Here is a 16,608-nt window from a genome sequence, read left to right as displayed (position 1 = left end):
GTATATATATATATATATATATCATCTTTCATAAAAGTATTTATTAAATACATTATTCTTTAATATTTAAAATTTATCACATTATTATTGATAATTTGTAATAGTATTTTTATAATAAAGCATACTTGATAATAGAAAATTTCTGATGATGGTATCAATTCAGCTATGATGTAGCAATGTGTACGCGCGATTCATGACGTAATTTATTATTTCTCCTCTTATTTTAAAATTTCCTTCATCGTACTTCCAGGAAACCGATTCGCACGAAGATAAGTTGTAATGAAACATGAACCTTGCTCGATGCGAGGTTAAAAAGGATTAAAAGAAAAAAAAGAAAAAAAGGACAAAAAGGATTAAAAGAAAGTAACATATTGAGATTTTAGTTAGTATCAAAAACTTTATAACTTTCGATTATGGTATCCCGTAAAGATAAAATATACACATATATTGAAAAATATTATATTAATATAAAGATAATATTTGTGATATAACATAAAAATGTGTGTGATAACATAAAAATTTATAAAAATTAAATACCTTTGTTTAATTTATACTAAAAGGATAAATAATAAAACAATAAAAAGAAACAAGGTAACCAATAAGAGTCTTCATGATTGTTAATGCGCAATACAGAATTACATGCAAAAACACAAATATTTTGACTAGAAGTTTGGATCTTCTTCAGTATAAGCAAAACCGCAAAAAATCGAGAAAACAATGCTAAACATAAATAATAAAGTTTTGCTCCATTTTTGCAGCTACATATATGTGTATATTTTTATAAAATATACTATACCTATACTCTCAAATCATTACTTATTAAAATAATTAATTTATTCGAAATGCTCGACCAACCTTTAAACTTGGATTTTTATTTTTAAAAGTATTACATAAAAATGATTGTGCGGATTAGTTATCCCTGCGGAATTGTTAAAGATATAATCTTGAACTAATCGCGACATCTTTGAAATAACCGAAATGGCCTGAATAATAACTTATAAAATAATAGAAATCTGTCTTATCAACGACTTTAATCATTTTAGCCATCAGCAGATGGTACAGTAAGTTAGAATGACGGATAAATGATAGCGTGAATTAAATAATTCATTAACATTTATCAAAGTTATATCATATTTTTAAAAAATTAACTTTACATGAAATATTTACATATTATTTATGTTAAGTTACATTTAAAATTTTGTTCATATAGATGATAGTTAAGCATATAAAATATGTAAATTGTATATAAATTAGATACCTAATACAATACAGAAAGAATAATTAAGTTTTATTATTGTTACTGTAGCTAATCTTAATTGATAAATAAAAATATACAAGCAAAATAAAAGTTTTACTGGAATCCAGTGCTACAGTAAAGAAGATAAGCATAGTTTATACGTTATGTACACGTTGATGCAAATTATTATATTTTACGTAAACGCATAACTTTGATATTTATATATTGCTAATTAATCATTTAAATATTTGGTTACTTAATTCAGTAGAAAGAATAAAATTTTGCTTCAAATACGTACTTAAGCAAATATACTATATATTTATAATAATATATACTGCAGAAAGCCTTTCTGATCAGCAAGAATTCGTACGTAACATTTAAGAATCGTTTAAATACTTTTTAGTATTTCTTCACAGAGGATACCTCTTCGATGATCTTAGCCTTGACATATGTTATCAAGATCATAACTCTAAGTGACCTTCAAAAAATTTTAGATGGCGGTCACCGTGCATTCAAAAATTATTAACAAATAAAAATTGAAAAAATAATATCTTATTTTCGTTATACTGATGAACATACGACTTTCTACATGAAGCAAAGTCCATTCCTCTTCTTCTTTATCTAGAAGAAAGTCGCTGGGGTGATTTCCCTTTGTTTCGTGTGAAAAGTCTTATGCTCCATGACAGGGAGAGAGGTGAGGCAGATTTCCTTTCGCGTGGAAAGTCGAACGTCTCTAGACAGGAAGCGTATAGAGTAGTTTTTTAATATTGTGTGTGTGTGTGTGTGTGTGTGTGTGTGTGTGTGTATGTGACAGAAATAAGACATTATTTTTTTTAACTTTATTAATAACTTTTAAAATCTTTGGAAGATTACTTATGTACACTATCCATCATATATAAAGTATCATATACAGAAAAAAAATAATGAAATTTTGAAAATGAGTTTTATATAAGTACATTTCGAAAAGTGTATGAGAGTTAATTTATAAAAAAATGAGAACATATATTGACAACGACAACGAAAATATATATGCCATGATGTTCACACATCAAGCATTTTGTATTTTTATGCACAGACATCGCGACGCTATCGTTTGATTAATACCCTCACACTTCTATGACATGTATCAAGGTCAAGATCGAAAAGGTAATCCTTTAAGGTATCCTCTAATATAAAGAAACCGATGTTTTAAATGATGATAAATATCTCGCATTTATTTTTCGAATTGTTTATCAATTAAGATAATTTTTTATTTAAGTCAATTTTTTAACAAATTATATATTATATGACGTAGTAACATGCTATTTCCTCAGCTCGTATATCATCAAAGATAACAATTAATCATATACGGATTTAAAAAAAAATAGCACTTATCTTTCCATGAATTCGAATTTCTTAGAAATATTGCGCGAAGAAAGAACTCTTCAATACATATATAGATAAAAAGATTTGCAATTAATAAAAAACGAAAATCAAGTTCTGTGTGTATATAAATGTTTATCTCTATCAATATAATTCATCTTCTTTCACAATATCATTATCTACAAAAATTGTAAAATTGATAAAGGGATACGAAATAGATAGAGCAAAAAATAGCTCTCTATATATATATACACACACACACACACACACACACACACACACTAGAATATAACAAAATCAGAAAAGTAACGATATCATATTAAATTTACGATATTTATGAGAAACTTGGCATATTTGTGATTCAAAGTCTCAACACTGACTCACTGATCGTCTTAGTTTGACTCACAAAAGACGAAAAATAATTATCGTGAAACTGGGCATTATTTGCGAGAGATTCGATTATTATTTATACTTTACAATTAACGAAGAGCAAACTTGATATTTGTCGGAGCATAAGGTTAAAACTATCAATAGATTTTTATTTGATAATAACATACTAATGATAATTGTGGCATAATGTATCAGATATAATATTAGGTGTAGTAAAAAGAAATTCATTATTTTTCCATTCAATTTCATGCAAAAATAATGGATTTCTTTTTACTACACCTAATATAACGATAATTAGCATCTTTTTTTTTCCAAAGGAATTCATAGGATGTTATCAATAAATTACCGAGCCGAATGATTAATTTGTTAAAATAGTAAAGAAAATCCCCGTGATTATAGTATATAATTAATTTTTTGAACTGTATAATAATTGTCCACACGTGCTCAACAATTATGCACATATATTTATATAATTGTGCACATATATTTATATATATATATATTATCGTTTATTTATTTTATATAAAATAAAATAAATAATTTAATTTTAAAAAACATTATTTAAAAAACACTTTATTCTTTACACTCTAAAAAAAAATAGTAGTGTCTATATTCTCACTGTATTGATGTTAATATTAACACCAATATAGTGAGAATTACATAGACATCACATAGGTGTTAACCGATATTTTTTAGAGAGTACAAGATTAATAAGTTCCTGTTGTACTACTTAAGTATTTAAGATAAAAATCTTTATAAAAATATGCAATTGCGTGTGTAAATTAAAACAATTGTAGTAATAAGCTTATTATCTATTAATCATCAGTTTTTATGATTCGTTTATAAAAAATTAAATCAATATGCACACTGAAAAAAATATATAGTCAATTTTAATAAATATTTAGTTGAATACTGCCAAACTAAATATTGATTAATATAAAGATATATTTGATACAAAAAATGTTATTTTGATTTGATAATTATTCTTTTTTACTGAATAAATATTTATTTACTGTAAGTAAATGTTTAGTTGACAGTATTGAACTAAATATTATTTATTAAAATTGACTATATTTTTTTCTCAATGCAATCGCCGATATTGATTCGGATCGTGAGAAAAATATATAAACGAATGAGATACACACTATTTCTTAATATTTTCAAAATAATCTTATTTTGCATATTTTTATATTATAATATTTTTATACTATAATAGCAATTATATAGATTTGCATACTCGCGGTACGTACAATGATCTACGGTACGTAGTCATAAATTATTTGCAGTGATGATACATGTTAAGCTTCATTCTTCCTTTATATGTTGAAAATATGGAATATCGCATTAATAGATTGTTACGAAATGTATGGCCCGTTAATAAATAGATCCTTCTTCGACATCTTCGGCATCTTCCTTCAAAGGGATTTCGTCACGACTCTCCATCATCAAAACGATTAATTTCTAAATTCGATTTATCTCGATCTCAGCCAAGGCTAAATGAACTCCGCATTCTTTTATAGTCAACAGGAAGATGATTTGTGTTATTGAAGATTCATGCGGTTTTAGTTACGCACAATTCGAATAACTACATACGATACTAGATCCTTCTTAGTAACAATACCTGCAAGTACTATTACGGATCATCCCAGAAAATCAAATCTGCAAGCGCTATCATATTTTTTCAAAAAATCTAATTATTTCCGTTTAGATGAGCGTTATTAATGACGTCAGTAGAAAGTGTTGTGTTAAAAGATATATTTTAATTGATATATTGCAACGTTCATATGACGCATACGAAAAACTGCAATGCAAGAATGAGCAGCGACAATAAAAATATTAATATTGTATATTTTACACAAAAAGAAACGAGGCTATAATGTGTGATTATTTTTGTTATAATATTATCAATTAATAATTTTGCTTTATTTAATATTTTAGATATTTGTCTTATAACATTAAAAATTAATATTACATCATTTATTACGATAATTGTACGTAACTTATTATTGTTATTATTTCTAATTCCATCTTATCTATATAAATGTAAATTACAAAACGCGAGATTTCTCAAAGCACAATTATTGATCATAAAAGTACGTATTGAATTAATTTTTTGTCGTTAAATCAATCTCAAAAAAAAAAAAATACAATATTACATCATGCACTTAAGAAACTTGTATTGATGTTTTTATAAACAAGGTAATACATTCATGATCGATGATAAAATAGAATATGCGAAAATTTACACACAAGCAAAATTGACACGCAATAACGTGATTGCAACGACTTTAACCACACGAAGCAAACAGGAAATATTAACCGGATGGTTTGCACGTGCGACTTGATCGTAATTCTAAACGCTACTATAAAATATTACTATAAAATCAATAGTGTATATCAAATTAAAATGAAATAGAAACATTAAAATAAGAAATATAAATTGATAAAAATAATAGTTGTTTCAAAATTATAATACATTATAAGTTTTTAATCAAAGATGATTCAAAATAACAATGTTAAGAGAGTTGCTTAATTAATTTACGAGCAAATGAAGAAATATTAATCCAAGTAAACAGAGAAATATTAACCAGATGGTTTGCATATGCGACTTGATCGTAATTCTAGACACTAATCAATATATAATCAACATTTTGTATTAAATTAAAATAAAATATAAGATTAAAATAAGATATATAAATTGATAAAAATAATATTAATTTCAAAATTAATACACCATAGAGATATTTAATGAAAGAAGATTCAGTATAGCAATGTTAAGAAAAAATCATAATTAATTTACAAGTAAACGGAGATTGCAGAATTGCAAAATCTCATAGTTTTTTTTGTATCGAAATGTAAATTTATTAAGTAGCGTGAGAGAATGTTGCAATTTCAACACTAATTAAGAAAAAATATACGTGCTCGAGTTCGGGAAATCCTAGCAAACGTCATTTCACGTTTAATGTATGGAAACTCTTTAATTACAATAATAGCTCGGGGAATCATTCTACTATTAGCCAAAGTAATGAAATGACGTTGCTACGATTTCTGAAGGCTACGTAAGTATGTTAAAATATATGCGATAAATATAATACTAAATAAAAAAATGTGAATAATTAAAGATTATTACTAGGTTAGGTTAATAATGAGTTAATGAATAAATAAAGATACCTATTTGTATCTGTCCTGCATAAAGCACCGTTCAGAAAAGATAATTACTAGTTGATGCAATTTCCAAGTAGTCATTTAGTAGCTCTTTGACAACCAGATTCTCATTCGTTCCTATTATTTTCATCGTTTCCTTATGATCTAACAACGCCTTAGAAGTAATGAAAAATGGCTAATTGACTATTAATTTCTGCGCTATTAACTTTTATACGTCATACACCAGTTATTTTGTTCTCATTAATATTATTTTTAAGATAATCCAGCAAACGAGAATAGATTAAAATGAATTGAATTTTTTTTCTAACCGAATGCGTATTTTAAATAGCGAATACTTTTTTTTAATTTAATTGGATTCAATTGGATTCAATTGGATTCAATTGGATACAATTGGATTGAAAAACTGCATTTCCTATTTAAAATTTTGAATTGAATAGTATTCACAATATACAAAAAAAGTTAATATTATTTTTAGATTGAAAGGCATAGAGATATGTTCCATGCAATTCTTGTAAATGAATAAACATGCATTCAGGAATTGAAAAGCATTCATTTTAATATTCGTGAATCAATATTTCTGAAAATCTGAACCTATTTCAATTCATTTCAATCCATTCTCGTTTGCTGGCAAAAGAGAACTCTCTTATTCTAATGATATAACATAAAGAATTTCGTTTGATAAATTTCTTACAACATTATCAGCAGAATGATCAACGATAAAAAACCACAAGATAATTATATACACACAGAAATTACAGGCTATGTATATTAAATTATCAAGTGCATTGTTTTTTTTTGCATTTTGAATTTTATTCGGTGTTCTTGATGCACATGATTGCATCTTTGCCTCGAAGAAAAGTATCAGAGCGCACGCGCATACTACCGGGGACTCCCTCGGAAAATCCAAAAATCAGTGGTTGCTCGACGCGGTGTGGTGTGCAACGCGCAGAGAAAAGCGATGGAGGTGGAACGTTACATAATTACATCAGGATCAAATGCGTGTCGGATAGATGACTATAAAAGCGGCGAGATTAAAGGATTCGCATGCAGTGCATCTTAAGAACATCGAATCCTGACACCATGGCAGTTCGCGCTCTTAGCCTAGTGCTCCTGTGTACATTTGTCACGGTCATTTTCGGATTGCCGACTTCGCCAGGTGAGAGAACAGATCACATTGTACATGAAATTCTTAATAATGCACTGTTGTAATCATTTAAGTTGTAGTCATTATTTAATAAAAATCTTTTCGTATACAATGTACATTTTACTTCTTTGGAATAATTAAAAAAAAATTTTTTAGTTTTTACATTTCAATAATAATTAAACGAATTTAGCATTTAAATGTATTAACTTTAATTATGGTAATCTTTAGTGACATAAACAATACTTGTAAATTTACAAAGTTTACTAACGCAAATTTTTCTTACTTATAGCGAATTCGATTGGACGCATATTAAAGCCGTCGTACACAAAATAATACAAAGATATGTTTATATATAACATAGAAATCTCCTGATTAAATCTCCTGAAATACTCAATACATTTTATTGTACTATTAGATAAAATATATATTTTATAATTCGAAATATTTGCATTTTATTTTTATATTCAAATTAAATCAGTGTACAACTTTAAGATGTGTGACTAGATGTGCTTCCAATCGAATTCGCCATTAGATAACGTTACTATTTTAATGTTTTTTTTTTTGCAAATTTGCAGAATTATTATTTTCTTTATACAAATAATACTCATTTGATATATATTTGATATATTCTGAATGTTTAATTTAATCTTATTGTCAACGTTGTTACAAACAATTTTCTATCCATTTGTCACAAATTTGAATGTTTTTTTGTAGAATTTAAAGCGAGCTTTTATTCACATGCAGCTGATAAGAACACGTTTATTTTAAAAAAATAACAATGATGTCAGGAAGCATGCATATAAATGAAATCGTCACTTTAAAATTCTTCATACGCCAATTTACATCAATCGATTAGTTTCTTATTTCTGTTCACGTAATGATCAATCTATTTTTTATGCGATTATCAGAGACAGCTGTAAATGCACACGAGGAACGCACATTATCGACCGAGTTGCAACCGCCCGCATCATCTTCAGACGAGAAGGAACACTATGCTACAATCTATATAATTAATTTGTATGCTGTAAAAAATAGTAGCAGCAATGTATCGGAGGAAATGTTTCAAAATGAAGTCGTAGAAACGTTACCTGACATAATAGGTGAGTATAAATCAACGAATGACATATGATGTCTCATATCTCATCGGCGTATCTTTTCATAAATTTCATTTGACATTTACTATTTGTAAATTAATGAGTATCTTGCAAGAAATGATAAGCAAGAGCGAATGGAGCTAAAGAGAATTCTTAGAAGGGATTTGAATAAAAAATATGTGCTTGCAGAGCCACTAGTTTCTGTCATCCTAGTAGTAGAAGATGATGAAAATGAAGAGTCAGAAAATCATCGACCTGTCGACCTCGACAAATTTGCGGGAGAATTGAAAGACGAAGGTTTCAAGGTCGACAAGATCGATCTCAATAGCAAAACGAAAGTGCTTAAGATGAAATTGGAAAAGATGGAGGCACAGAGTATGATAGACTCGGCTTTGAAGGGTGATCAGAAGAAATTTCGTCAAAAGAGATCCTACTGTTACAAATGTGGAGGACATGGTGGAGGATATGGTGGAGGATATGGTGAGTATTCGAGTGAAAGTGAACATTATCCAAGTGATGGTGGTGGAGGGGGATGAGATAGGTATTCGAGCGGAGGTGGGCATTGTCCTGGTGATGGTGGCAAAGGTAAATTATAGTCATGACTACAAAGGAGAGAAGTATAATCGACGAATGTCGATGAATACTTATCTATTAACTTCAGTGTTGAAGTATGCCTGAAACCTTTGTACTACAGATCTTTTATCAACTTAAAACTGACTTTTTTCTAAATAAAAAATTAGCATTAAATAGGTACAAAACTTTCGGAAAAATAAGCTGTAAAAATAAATGACAAAAAATTAGCTATATATACTAGTGTAATAATATCTGTAATAATATCTGTAATATTATAGTTATGCAGAATTCGCATCAAATATTGCATTAATTGATAATTGTAAAAATGAACAATTTGTTGTGCATATTTTTCAGAATTGAAACGCATGTTCGATTAAATTAATTTTCCTTTTGATTCCTTTAGATACGACAACTGTTGCATATTTTCCTCAATTTTTTCATGCATTATGTTAAATAAAAAATAAATTATCAAATGAGAAATACATTATTAATGGCATACTTCCGCATCATAAGTATTTTCAAGGAACTCGTTTGAAAATAATGCTTAAACACTAATGACAATTTCAGGATGCAGCATCGAGCGAATTGAAGAAAAGAAGAAGCTATATAAACAATACTTATTTTTTTAACTAAATATAAAATATTAAATAAATAATATTAATAGTAATAATAATCATAATATTAAATAATCTCTTACATATAAAAAAAATATTAATTTTGATTAAGACGTTAATTGACAATAACAAATATTTTTTGCTTGCTTAGCTTTTTTCAGCTGAAATTTGCAATTTATAATAACAGTAATAAATATAACGTCTAAAAAATATCACATAATATCCTAATTATATATTAATATACATTGCTATTGCTAAACTCCATCATAATTGCGCATAATAGGGGCACGCTTTGTCTAGGGCAACAAGGTTATACAGTACCAGTGATACCAGTTTTAGTCGTACCTGTTTCTCATACAGGACATCATCATCATGGTGGTCATCGCGGACGCGGCGGCTGTTGCGGGTAATATTCTATAACTGATCAATACTTGTATGCGGTTTCAATACTTTACGGTATGGTAATATTTTGCAATTGATCAATACTTGTACGGTCTTCATTATAGATTTATACTTAATTCTTTATTAAAATTTATGATTCTGTAATTATTATTATTTAATTTTTCTACATTTAAAGTGGAGGTGGCGGACACGGTGGCGGATACGGTGGTGGAGGTGGGTATGCTTCTGCCTCCGCGACAGCCCAGGCTAGCGCTGGAAGCTGGTAAATATATTAGCCAAGACAATTCATCAGCCAAGACAATTAACTTACATTTGCATCGATTGAAACATCATTTCCTTTTTTCAGGGGAAGAAAAAAATGAGCAGACTATACACAATCACGTAAACATGTTGCATCGCTGAGATTAATGATTTATGCTGCCTTCATGTTTAATACACATGCATGTATAGTACAAAAAACAACGTAGATTTTTCGAATGCTATAAATCATTACCAAATCATTATCAAATAAACGTTATGAGTATCAATATCCAAAAATAACCTTCAAATATTGTAACGCGTTTCCTCCTCATCCGTTTGTATAACACACTTGTACAACTGGCGTACAGTAGCCGCGAATAAATAACAAAACAGGTTTGGCTCTAACAAAAAATTACGATTCACTGCTTATTCGGACGTAAACGACTTCTTAGAAATAATTACGAGGTTCGTGATTAGTTTTTCATGGAACTTCTTCGTAGAAGAAGCGCTGCGTGTTAACGAGACATGTTGCATCTGCCTCCTCCTCGCGTGGCTTTAATAGTCCATTAATTTCTCGATAAATAACAATAATAAAGCTGCACTTATGGTAATAAGATAATATATCATCGCTATCATCTTTTTTCGTTAACTTTTAAATCTATGAAAACGAAAAATTTTCTCGGAGAAGACCTTCATATCCCGGGGAAGCTAATTTGTTCTTCTCTCTGACGTCATCATATTAAAAAACTTAATTTACATAATTAAATATTTTAATGATCACGTCAGAGGTTCGAAGGTATTAAAATAATTATCTTTTAAATGGAATCAGAATCAAGCCTAAACTTGGGAAAATATGAGAGTCGTAATGTGTATGAGACGTGGAAGAGATTATAATTCGACAAGCGATAAAGTTCATCATCCAGGTTCGTGAAGCGTAATGCATGCTCGCATCCGTTCCGCATTATATCACATGGAACCCGTTCCGCATTATCAAACCGTTGTAATTCACTTGGTACCCGCAAGCGGCGGCGCCATAATCTTGCTCGGCTCTTTTCTCGCATAACGTCCGCGATTGGCATCATAAGTAACTCACGCGTATTTCTATCGGTGGGATTTAAACGCCACAGCCATAAGCCGGGCTCTCTATAAATACGATCGGTATTATAGCGACGGCACTGCAGCATCCGCGGAACGATCTCAACGATGCGCCGGCCGACTGTCCGTAGCCGCGAGTGGCAACAGTAATTACGGCGCGAGTTGAATGAATGTAACGGTAAAGTCTTTCGATTCCTTTCTTCATCAATCCGGGCAGAGAGAAAGAGAGTACCCGGAACGAATCACTCGCCGAAACGCGAAACCGGATCGAACCACGATCGGAAGCGGGTTCCATCGGACAGGCATATTCATCTTGCGATATATAGTTGGGCGCGCTCGCACTTCAAGCCGACGATCCCTTCAGCAACCTTATCGGTATGATTAACTGTTGAAAATAAGAACATCATGTTCAAAGCACGAGAAGAGCAAATATAAAGAACGTAATTCGCTTCATGCCGATTAAAGCGGCTTATCCGCTGATCATTTACTATATGCGTCAGCAACTAGTTTTTTTACTGTTAATTTCACGGTCGTAACTACAACAATTACAGATTGCATCTTAAATTCTTTAAAATCTTTATTTTATCTCTCTCTCTCCTCACTTACAATCTTTTCATTTCTCAAGCCTTCACCTTTGAAGCTACTATTATATTATTCAAATTAAGGTCAGGAGAATCAAGAAAGATTTGACAAAAAGCAAAAAATAAGACATGAGTAAATAAAAATAAAAAAGTAAAAAATAGAATAAAAATGCAAAATCTAATTTGTTATCCTAAATTATTATCTTTTGTAGAAAAGAAAATATATGCAATTCTACACACAAATTAAAATCGATTATTTTAAAACCAGAACTGGACACGTATGTGAAATACTTTTTTTTTAAATTTTCACAGTTTTTGCAATACAAGTGTATTTTGTATTTCAACGGAGCACATAAAAGTATTAGATACATATTTTGTATTTAAAATCAAAAGATTGAAAGTTTTATGCATTACATATTTTATAATTTCAATAATAAGATTCATTGTCAATTTCAGTATTTAAAATACAAAATACATAATATTTTTATGTGTTTCTGCTGAAACACAAAATACAAAATACCTGTTTTATAAACATTATTTTTCAAATAAAAGTACAGCCCTATTCAAAACTTGGTATAACAGAAAAATACTATTTTAAAACAATTCGTTTAATTAGGCCTGTGCAAAACTGACTGAATCTAGATGAAACAAAGAAATCCAAATCTTTTAGAATCTTGTAAATTTTGAAAATCTGTCGTTTCCTTTCTGGATAATAACGACGGTGAGAGCAATGGCACACAACAGCTTGAAGAAAATGTAGGTCTGCGGGTCGTCAAATACCCATTGACTCCGATCAATCGTATAGGCAAGAATTCTTCTTCTATAATACAATCGAGCGTATTTTCTGGTCGTTGACCGTCACCGGCCGGCAAACTCTGTGGATTTCGCGACCACAAGCCGCTCTGCCAAGAAAAACTGGGCGAACCAGAGACAGATAAAAACTCGGACGAGCAAAGTAATTATACGTTCGGTGGCCTCCCTTGAGTTCTCTCAGGGCGCTCCGAAACTACCAAAAATTCATACAGCGCGCCACTTTTAATATATCTTATTATTAAATATCTCGAGTGTATTTTGAATGTTGTATTTACCTTTCCTATTTTTAAGATCTATCCTAGATACCTATTTTGAATTTGATATTAACACTACTATTATTTATACGTGATTTTAAATGTAGGTACAATAATTCTTTGTTTACTTTGAAACAGATAAGCGCTTTATGAGTTATATGTAAAGAATTTTTTAAAATTCTTTTTACAAAGCAAACAGGAAATTATTTTATATTCGTTTTCCCAATGTTATAATATTAGTTAATTTTTTAAAATTATTTTTTCTCAATGTATAAATATTTGAACAACATATATGAATTTTTTATTAAAACTATTTAATAAAAAGTAAATGTAAGATGTTTTTCTCCAAAAGTCTATTGCAAACTTGGTAACTAAACCTTTATAATAAAATAAGAATACTGTTTGTATTAATAATAATTTATGCAGACTATTTATATCCGTTAGTAAAACGTCAAAAAATCATTAAATTATTATCATTAAAAATAATCATGACAGATTAATAGTTTCTATCTATAAATCAATATACTAGTTAATCCCAAGATTGATAAGGAAATTATTCTAAACCGGATTTTGCGACTGAAACTAATTAACGGTTTCGTATTATGTCAACGAACGACACGGTATTAAACGGTAAGGAATAAAAAGACTATAGATCATCAAGATTATAATCGAACTGTCATGTAAAGATTCAGTGATACAATAATTATGAAATAACATTTCCGTGAATTGAGTTACTATCACATACACATACAGAATGTTAACTTTACACGCAAATATTTCACAAAAATATCGTAAATGATATGTTCACCAGCAATATTAGCTCAGTTTTTATCCCTTTTAATAGACTCTAGAATTGAAAAGCAAACATGTCTAACCATTTGAAACATTAATCACTGTCGATTGTAGCACGCGACTTATCCATTACTTCATTATTTCATTTTTTGTGACGACAATATATATCAGCGCTATTGGTAATTTAATGACGTTACCACAGATTACGCCGGGCAAGTGAATAAACTCATATCCTAGATACATTCGCCGCAGGTGTGCGAGAGTAAGTCGTCTAATCTCATTTGTACGAAATAAGAAGTATCGTGTATAATAATGTATAATCACTATTAACCTTTGCGCTCGTTCGTTGAATTATGCTCGACATGCTCCATCGGACTTGATTGTACGTGATATTGAATATATCTTTTACGGGCTCATCTTGATTGTATTTGAATGTCTAACTCAAGGCAAATATCTTTTGCAAAAAAAATTAATATTCATTGAACAAAGTATGTATTTACTTATCTTATATTTGAATGAAATTGTTCTATATCCATATAATTTTATGTATAGCTACTTTTTAGATTTATTACACGGATTTATTAAGCGGATGAGAAACATTAATAAATTAAGTTTTGAATTAATATAAATTAATTAAGTTAATGTAAATTAATTATAGAATTATATCCACGGTTAAATATTAGGAATTCAAGTGGAATTAATAATTATTATATGTCCTAAATCTAATTATAATGACCGAGTATTAATAGCACAGTATGTACATTGATAGAAAAGATTGGCTGTTACAATAAATTAGATGGTAAAATTAGATGGCGTAGCATTTTTAATTGGCTGTTGCAACTAAAAATGTCAATTTTTTTCTTTCAGTGTAGTTTTACTCGGATGTAATTTTATTTTAGTGCAACTCGAGACACGTCTACACAAAATAGAAGTATATGTCAAGTGACATATACATCACTAACGAGAGCACTCAGTTCTGGACCCTTAAGCATGATCACCTGTTATATTAGTATCTGTCTAGAATCGGCAATAATTGTAATAACGATAAGATAGCAATTGGACGGGATGAAATATTACTGTTTCATCCGCGGCGCGGAGTCTGCGTTATTTTCTACGATTCAGCGCCGCGTGATTCAAGATTGCCGGCGATTAGAGTACACGATCAGGCTTTAATTTAATCCTCCGGGAGTCTTAGATGGTCATAAAGGGAACCGGTTGCATACGATTGGAATTTAAAAAGGGAAGCGCGCGATATCGCGATACAACGCACACATAACGTTTTTCCTTTTTCATTCATACGCGTCGCGACGAAACGCTCTTTTTTTCCTCACGACTCGGAGACGTAACATTTTTTTTAGATAGTGATTCTCCATGTCTAAATGGGAATTCCGTGTTAACCAATTGGCATGCAATAATCGCGTATTCACCTGCGCGTACTACTTTATCGATATATTACCAGAAGGATTAAGGTCATCGTGATTTTTGAAGACAAACGCATTTGAAAAAGCGAAAGAATAGCAGAAACATAATCAGATGCATCGAATTTCATAAATCAGGCGATATAAAATCAGCAAACCAAGAATATGTAGTACCGGCGACCTTCGTCGATATAATCCCAAATGGCCTAGATTACAATAAAGCCATCCTGCTTGCCAATTGCAATTGATCTAGTCGCATCACGTTCGACATAACACGCATGAGTTGCATGAGGATCAGAGACGACATAGGCGCGACTGAAGACTAGCAATTATTCATAAGTCGCCACGACAACGCGTCACGAATTAATCCCGAGTGCGATTACATTTTAATATCGACATGTTTCTGACCGTTAATGCGTTCTTTTCTGACCGATTGCAGCATCAATATTTTCGAGATTGCTTGTTATATATTTGTACTGTTAGAAGTTATATCTGCTGATTTATTATTATAATTGCCTGATTCTGATTGCGATATATGTACAATCTTACAGGTTTAGCACGTAATGTGTGTGTGATAAGCGCTTATTAATAATTTATAATTATGCATTTGTATATCATTTATATAATTAAATGCTGATCGTTATAATATCAAATTCTTTCAAGAGAATTATGTTATAAAACTATATATTTTGTCACTACATTGCAACGTAATTGCATATCAAAATTCCAAAATCTAAAATCCAAGCTATAATATTCATAAACTATTATGATATTTTATTACAGAGATTACGCACGTATCTGACGAGGTACATGCCCACATTTACTTGTCAATATTCGTCAGTTACCTTCCCTTGCTCGATTCGATCAAATGGAAACGAAATGGGACGGTGATCAACTGTGATATGCTATGATTGAACGATTATTGCAATATAAAATGAAAAATGACACGGTTCCATTTTTTTCCAATGGGGAATTATCCCCTGTTTTGAAAAAAACTTTCAAAATATAAATAAAATTCATTATTTTATAAATTTAGAATAAATTAACTAGATTGTGTACAACCATGTACCACTTCATCAATTTTGTTTATATAACTTCTGCTTCATATTTTTTTAGTTTTTCCTCTCTTATTAACCTTTTTCATCATCTTATTCTTCTTATTACATTAATTATATATATAGTACACAATTTTGCTGAGATATCTGAAAATTTAATTACATACAGATCTAAAAATAATTTTGCTGAGCATTAAAATAATTATGTAAGAACTAAGCATATAATGAGCAATGATGCAAAAATTTGATATTTTAATAAGTTTGAGCGTCCTACATAATTATGATTATTAGTTCAACAAAATTATTTTTGGATCTGTACCTAATTAAATTTAGGTACTTCAATAAAATCATTTTTTTCACCTAAGCAAAAAGAATAGTA

The 16,608-nt window shown here is 29.8% G+C and overlaps 1 protein-coding gene across 2 annotated transcripts; it reads left to right on the top strand.

Annotated features, from left to right (window-relative positions):
- Positions 1 to 7,177: 7,177 nt before the first annotated feature.
- Positions 7,178 to 10,521, top strand: LOC108694081 (H/ACA ribonucleoprotein complex subunit 1-like). 2 transcript variants are annotated; one of them, XM_018203371.1, is made up of 6 exons: positions 7,178 to 7,310; positions 8,207 to 8,398; positions 8,582 to 8,872; positions 9,940 to 9,985; positions 10,157 to 10,243; positions 10,328 to 10,521. In XM_018203371.1, the coding sequence occupies exons 1-6, from the start codon at positions 7,199 to 7,201 to the stop codon at positions 10,341 to 10,343; spliced, it is 744 nt and encodes a 247-aa protein (XP_018058860.1). In that variant the 5' UTR covers positions 7,178 to 7,198; the 3' UTR covers positions 10,344 to 10,521. The 2 variants fall into 2 exon arrangements, 1 of the variants encoding a protein (XP_018058860.1); XR_001932064.1 differs by having other exon boundaries at positions 7,179 to 7,310; positions 9,940 to 10,035; positions 10,328 to 10,518.
- Positions 10,522 to 16,608: the final 6,087 nt, after the last annotated feature.

The sequence above is a fragment of the Atta colombica genome, unplaced genomic scaffold, assembly GCF_001594045.1.
Source record: "Atta colombica isolate Treedump-2 unplaced genomic scaffold, Acol1.0 scaffold112, whole genome shotgun sequence".
NCBI lineage: Eukaryota > Metazoa > Arthropoda > Insecta > Hymenoptera > Formicidae > Atta > Atta colombica.
This window is presented reverse-complemented; position numbering and strand designations above follow the sequence as displayed.

What these genes read in the sequence shown, in the direction of transcription:
- LOC108694081 (XM_018203371.1), top strand. Translation starts at nt 7,199, where the DNA reads ATGCAGTGCATCTTAAGAACATCGAATCCTGACACCATGGCAGTTCGC. An exon ending in CGGATTGCCGACTTCGCCAG is followed by an intron (nt 7,311 to 8,206) that starts GTGAGAGAACAG and finishes TGCGATTATCAG; the next exon opens with AGACAGCTGTAAATGCACAC. An exon ending in AACGTTACCTGACATAATAG is followed by an intron (nt 8,399 to 8,581) that starts GTGAGTATAAAT and finishes ATGTGCTTGCAG; the next exon opens with AGCCACTAGTTTCTGTCATC.